The 6,672-nt window shown below is 32.9% G+C and overlaps 1 protein-coding gene across 1 annotated transcript; it reads right to left on the bottom strand.

Annotated features, from left to right (window-relative positions):
- Window positions 1-4,278: 4,278 nt before the first annotated feature.
- Window positions 4,279-5,957, bottom strand: LOC134258994 (uncharacterized). Its single transcript, XM_062741582.1, has 2 exons — window positions 4,876-5,957; window positions 4,279-4,445 (listed from the first exon to the last, which is right to left on the bottom strand). Exons 1-2 carry the CDS (start codon window positions 5,876-5,878, stop codon window positions 4,279-4,281), a joined length of 1,170 nt encoding a protein of 389 aa, XP_062597566.1. The 5' UTR covers window positions 5,879-5,957.
- Window positions 5,958-6,672: the final 715 nt, after the last annotated feature.

Here is a 6,672-nt window from a genome sequence, read left to right as displayed (position 1 = left end):
TTCATAATACTACAGACCAAAGGTCTTGTGAGTTGAAATGCAAAACTAATATTACGCTATTTTAAGTGATTTTTAAAAATTTTCCTAAATAGCGAGTGCAATTCTTTTTAAGATGAAAAATATTAAGATTCTGTCGTTCAAAACATCCAGCACACTGACATTTCTTTTGTCTGGAAAATGGATTTTTTGGTCATTTAATGGGCACAATTTTCAAAAGATTCCAACAACTTTGTGAGTAGATCTAATCGATAATTCCACCATAAAGAAGACCAGTATCTGTTTTTATCCCGCCTTCTCCGTAATGATCGTCTTGATAAGTTTGGCATGAGTCTGATTATTGACAAGTCGGCGTAAAAGAATATAAATTGTCGCCATGTCTTTCACAACCCAATGTTTAGGACTTATTATCTCTGAAAGTAATAGACACTTCCAGCAGATGGGAATTGGTCAGAGAACACAAAATAATGATGCAAAGGTCACTAGGTTGTTACTGTTTACATAATGCTTTTTTCCTGTTCAAACATTGTGTGTACTATGCTTAAAATGCCGTATCACACAACCAACGTATTAGAAAAATTTCATTAATTTGTTAAACTTAAATACATACATGTAGTACAAAATCAATTTATGAATAAAATGTATAACTCCAATACAGACACTCGAAGGGTTCTAGTGGATTTCATTACGAGTCAGGATGATATTATGAGCATATATTCAAATATTAAATAATTTTGTACCTATCTTCAAATCAATTTTACATATCCTTAAATAAATTAAAGATAGATTTAAACCAATTATACCTGTGTATAATTCATTTGAAGATTGCTATAGGCCTACTTGATTTGAAGATAGCTATAATGTTCGTTCGAAGATAGGTACAAATGCAATGAATGAAGGTAGTCTAATCCTCAGGTTTATAAAATTAGCAGTTAAGTAATCAAAAATACTCATAAAAGTATCTCTAAATCCACAAAGTTATGTGAACTTATCCACAGTATTTCATTAAAGTTGAAGATGCAAGTTAATCATATTATATAGGGAAAATTGTCAAATCAACAATATTTTTGGAGAAAAGGCGAATTGGAATACGTGTACATGTACATTATATAGAATAGAAGATTAGAATTGATTTCGCTCGAGAACCAAACTGAACCGAAATTAATCTAATTCAAAATTTTAATATATCAGTACACATAAAACGAAACTGACAAAATAAATGGTTGTTTGCATGAAAAAAAAATTAACGCCACGTGCTAGGCTCGAACCAAAAACTTCCCATTTGCAGTGCACTGAACAGGTAGCCCAACTTATTGAGCTATCACCGCTTCACATAAGGAGTTGATTTTAAAAGGACAAAGAAGCACCACGTTCACGCATTTGGAATTTTTTGGGGAAAGTTCGTTTTTCGTGGTCTCTGGGTCTTCTCTCCAATTTTTTAAAAAGTGTATTCGTTTCTTTGAAATAAAATGCACACAAATAACGTTTCAAAATCATGCAGTGAAGACCCAGAGATAGAAAAATTTTGGAAAAACGTGTTTAAAAATGTACCATTTTGTACCAAATGTCTTATCTGGCCAATTTTCGAGTCATTTTTTAGTAAATCAAAGCTCAATTTCGGGAAAATATTTTCATTTCCTGTTGCACAGGAACCCGATATATAAAAAAAATGTTAAAATTTCATGTGACATGTCAATAAATTTTTCACTTTTCAATTACGCCCAGATTCCTGCCGAAAGCCAATCAAAGGCGCTCTCGTCCTTTATTTTTTTCCTAGGTGACTTCACAACAGACCTTAACTTCCTGTCAGGAACTTCTGTTTGTCAATAAGGTTTTTGATTAAGTTTTTCCTTGTAAGGATTATAGTAATAATCTATTAAATCAATCTCATAATTTATTTCTATATATTTTCTATGTAATAACGAACTTTTATTGCGTAAGATAATATGTGCCGGTTTCGGATTAAGCGACTTTAATATAGTTCAAAAAAGAAAACATTTCACTTCATACTACTACAAGAAATATTTAATCTTGCTAAAATTTATACTAGGAAAAAACATTTTTTTTCAAACACAAAATATATAATTTTCAATTGTAATCCAGATGATAAATCTACATTTTTATCAAACGTTACATAAAGAAATACTGAGTACACTATTTATCAATTTGTCACAATTTGTCAAACACGTCTCCAAAAATTATGGCCTTTGTTATTTTGAAATCACTTGAAGGACATGAATGATTAATTTCTTTTCAATAATTGATGTATATATTAAGTATATCTATGAATGATTTTGTGTTGCCTGTATTTATATTACAGAAATAAGTATCTATCATTTAAGAAAAAAAAGTCCAACTTCATTTGATGCTTTAGGCATTTCATCTATATATTATATTAAGACAACACTGGCCCTTCTTAAGCTTCTAGAAAGGAAAATTTAGAGATAAATAAAAGTTTCCTTTTTGCAAAAATAAAAAATAGCAATAATAAATCCAACACAATCGTTTATGTGTAAATTATTGTTATATTTTTGTATCCCTTTTCCTAAAAAAAATTATGTGACCAAGTTTTGGTCCTCATTCAAACCCACATTAGTAAAAACAAGAGGCCCATGGGTCACATCGCTCACCTGAGTAGCTTTGACCATGCTGTTCTATACCAATACACCCCTTGTAATACATTTTGTCACCCCACCCTACCACATGCGTCATAATTTGAACAATTTAAAAATCTACACTACATGTGGATGCTTCCACATAAGTTTCAGCTTTTCTTGCCAAATAGTTCCTGAGAAGAAGAGTTTTAAAGTTTTTTTTCATATATATTTCTATGTAAAACTTTAATTCCCTATTGTGGCCCCGTCCTACCCCCGGGGGTCATAATTTGAATAATATAGAATCTACTCTACACCAGGATGCTTCCACAAAAGTCTCAGCTTTTCTGGCTAAGTGATTCTTGAGAAGAAGATTTTTTAATGTCCCACCCTATTTTTGTCTTTTCTTGATTATCTGCCCTTGTGAAAAGACTTGGCCCTTGATTTAAACAATTTAAACTCCCCATTACCCAAGGATACGTTGTACTAAGTTTGGTTAATATTGGGGCAGTGGTTTTTGAGAAGAAGTCGAAAATGTGAAACGTTTACAGACGGACGGACAGACAGACAGCTAGACAGACGAACAGACTACGGACAAAATGTGATCAGAAAAGCTTATTTGAACCTTTGGCTCAGGTGAGTTTAAAATATACAGTTCCTTCATCAGAATTGTTTAAGGAGGCTCTAAACACTGCACACTAAAGAATTTCGATTGTAGGTTAGTTTTATGCTTTTAGAGTGATCTGCCCTTATAAATGAGATGGAAAATGGTTATTTACATTTAACAGCACATCGACATGTAATCGACTAAAATACGCGTATTATACCAAGAATTATTAATTGAATTCATTGTTACATTAAATTTCCCAATTTTAGTAAACAACAGTTTTTTTTTCTGTTCAAGCATAAACCATTGTTTTGAACATTTTTTTTTTGCAGAATTAGGGCAGGTACCCTATGTTTAAATGAATTTAATAGTTTCAATATGCACATTTATATGATATATTTTTTTTTAAAAAGCCGAAAAGGACTTTTTGCAAGTGTTCAGAGCATCCTTAACAGCACATTCTTTGTGTACGATTTTAACATTATCTCCTGTGAAATTTTTCTCCCGACATGCCTCACATAAAATGTTAGAATATCTTATGTTTAGGCACAGGTGAGCGCAAGCAGTATTTCCCTCTAATTTTCCGTTTAATCAAAGCTCAATTAAAGCTTGTCCTCCGTCTTTTCTCTTTATTTCCTTCCATTTTTGAATTTGTGTCTTTGTGACGTTTTAAACTAATTCGGACATTTTTGTTTCTTAAATCTGATACGACAGTCAGCATTCTGATAATTTTAGCCTTGAATATCACACATCTGTCAGAATGAGTTAGTGATACTCTGTACGACTCAAATGCTTCCGAATAATACCCTGACAATTGTTGAGCAATCCCAAGGATATGCCAAGAGGTATTTTTTAGATCAATTGGAACAAATTTCCTTTTATCATTATTAAGTAAATTTTTCAATTCGCATAAGGTAATATCGCGGCCTTTTATGTCTCCAAGCCGTATGTTGCAAAGAATAATGAGAAAAAGTGTTAATACGTATGGAGGGATAGCGAAATGTGTATATTCCATCATTCCCACATGCTGTTCAATCCTTAGTTCTTCTAAATACGTAACGGAGCTAGATAGTATCACTTCTACTGCAACATATTCTCTGAGCTTGAAGGACCATGATTTGTTTTTGCCAAAGAATTCAATTGTTTCTGTTGATATAACTGAGTTGGGTATATGTAAAACATGGGGTCGTCTGAGATCTTTCTTGTTCTTAATGGCATAGCGTAGGGCTTCTTCAAATCTTGACATTCTGTAAAGATAAATCACATAAAAAATCGTATCTGATAGGAATCCATGTTTGGCTGCAACTTCTACAAAGGCACCAGATTTACAAACATCACTTTTCGACTTCAGTAAAATAAATGTTAAGTGAGTAAACAATGAACAAACATGCTGTCGTACTGCCATCATTTGTGCAAGAGTCATCGTTTCCTTTTGCAGAAGTCTTTTTATGGTGCGCATATGAATCTCCATGTGGTTTAAATAAGCAAATTCTACATACAATCCTACTTTATTATTTATCTCAGTGAATAGACTGAAATTTTTAACAAATTTTCTAAACCGATAAAATGGAGTAATATTTTCTTTAGGAATACATGGCATTAAGCAATCATAACCCTTGTTATACAACAAATGCAGTGTTTCAAGCAATCTCTCTCTGGAACTACCAAGAACTTTACCTTGGAACATGTTATTTTCTTGAATAAAAAAGTTAGGTAAATTCCCTTTGTATACACAAGATATTAAATGTTTAAAGCAAGTCCAAAAGCAATTTATCAAGTTTTCTGGAGACCAAAATGATTTTTCGTTTTCTTGTATCATGTAAAACATAATAGTTTTCAAAAAGTAGGAACACAATATTTCTTTATCATCCATCAACGGCCTGATTACTTTTCTAAGAAAGATCTTGAATAAGCCGTAGCAGGTAAACTGAACATGGTTCATACACTTCACACATTCCAATTCAACGAGATTGAAAGAAATTCGCCATTCATAATCCTGATCTGGCGAGTCTCTACGACCAATGGGAACAAAATGACAGCCTGTTTTTCTGGCATATTGCAATACGGTAGAATCAGGCCAGCCCTTTGCTAGACATCGCTTTATCCATGATGAAGCTATCGGTGTAATAAAGTCACATTTCAGTGAATGAGCATTGTCAAAATACACTCCATTACCCAACTGACCGCTTGCACAAGGTCCATGTGTTTGTGAATTTTTAACTACTAGGTTTCTGGTGGATTCCCGGTACTTCAAACTCGACATGTAGGTTCCATCTTTAAATGCCACATAACTATCACTTATAATACGCCAGTCAGACCACTTTTTGACTTTCAGGAGGGCAGATCCTGGACTATCATCACAATACTCCATCATAATCAATGTTTCCTTGTCGTATAGGTTTTCTTGTTTCGGGTGACAAATAACTTTGTGATTGGTCCACCAGTAGAGAAAATCTGCGTCGGACCCTTCAAATCGGAAACCCTCCCTTTGACTTCCAGTTGCCACTCGGAAAAAATTAGGATGTCTTAAAAAGGGCAATTCTACTGTCGATGAAGCTGAATTGTAAATAGTTTCTTCAATATCTCTAACCTGTCTCCTGATATCCACTTCTGCTGGAGTACCAATTTCTATTTGAACCAACAGGTATACTACCTGAGAGATGTTTGATTCACTTTCCATTGCAATATGTGTCCTAATATGCGTCTTTTTACAAACAACTGGACTGGTACCCTACTTTCTCTACTGGTTCCTATATAGAATATATATAACGTAACTAATTATAGGGCAGAGAACCAGTGTCACAATGTAGTATACCAAAAGGAAGAACTGATAACGAAAGTAATTCAATATCTGGCTTTTGAAGCCTAAAATTGGTTAACTTAAGCCAGTAATCCTGTGTAACTTAATGCACATATTATGAACGGTCTAATGCTGTGTTGACGATCGCTCACTGCAGCGCAACCTGATTAAAATCATAGGCGCTTGGTTACAGCATGGTGTATTTTGTTTATTATGTGTTTTTCTATGTGTGCTTGAATACTCTCATTAAAATAAAAAAAAAATCGCCGAAATTAGCACGTTTTAAAAAATGTCTTATTTACTGTATATAAAAAGAGTACTAGATCAGATCCTCGACCTGTATTTCATTCATCTTTATTGTCGCTACATGAGGCGATAGAAATGACGAAATATCTCCTTTTTTTAATAGATAAAGTTTAAAATAATGGAATACTATATAGCTGTCATGGCTGTTATAGATTAATTAATTTACCATTCTTCTTATGGTGGACATTCAACCTACGGTCATGTTTCTACTTTCGTTTCAGAAGATATTGCTTGTAACCTGATATAATTTTTAAAATATGAAAAACCCTAATTGAATTCAATCATCTGATGATAGATAGAAAAATGATAGTAATAGGAAAGACAAAATAATATATTTAAATAACCTAATCTAATAAGCTAATATCATC

The sequence above is a fragment of the Saccostrea cucullata genome, unplaced genomic scaffold (genome assembly GCF_032062105.1).
Source record: "Saccostrea cucullata isolate Sc308-1 unplaced genomic scaffold, CSIRO_AGI_Scuc_v1 ctg2193, whole genome shotgun sequence".
In the NCBI taxonomy this organism is placed as follows: Eukaryota; Metazoa; Mollusca; class Bivalvia; order Ostreida; family Ostreidae; genus Saccostrea; species Saccostrea cuccullata.
The sequence above is the reverse complement of the archived record's forward strand: the minus strand, read 5'-3'. Positions and strand labels throughout refer to the sequence as shown.

Bases quoted from the DNA above. Each gene is read 5' to 3' on its own strand.
- LOC134258994 (XM_062741582.1), bottom strand. From the start codon at position 5,878: ATGGAAAGTGAATCAAACATCTCTCAGGTAGTATACCTGTTGGTTCAA. The intron at 4,446-4,875 runs GTAAAGTTCTTG...TTATCTTTACAG, and splicing joins AGAAAATAACATGTTCCAAG to AATGTCAAGATTTGAAGAAG.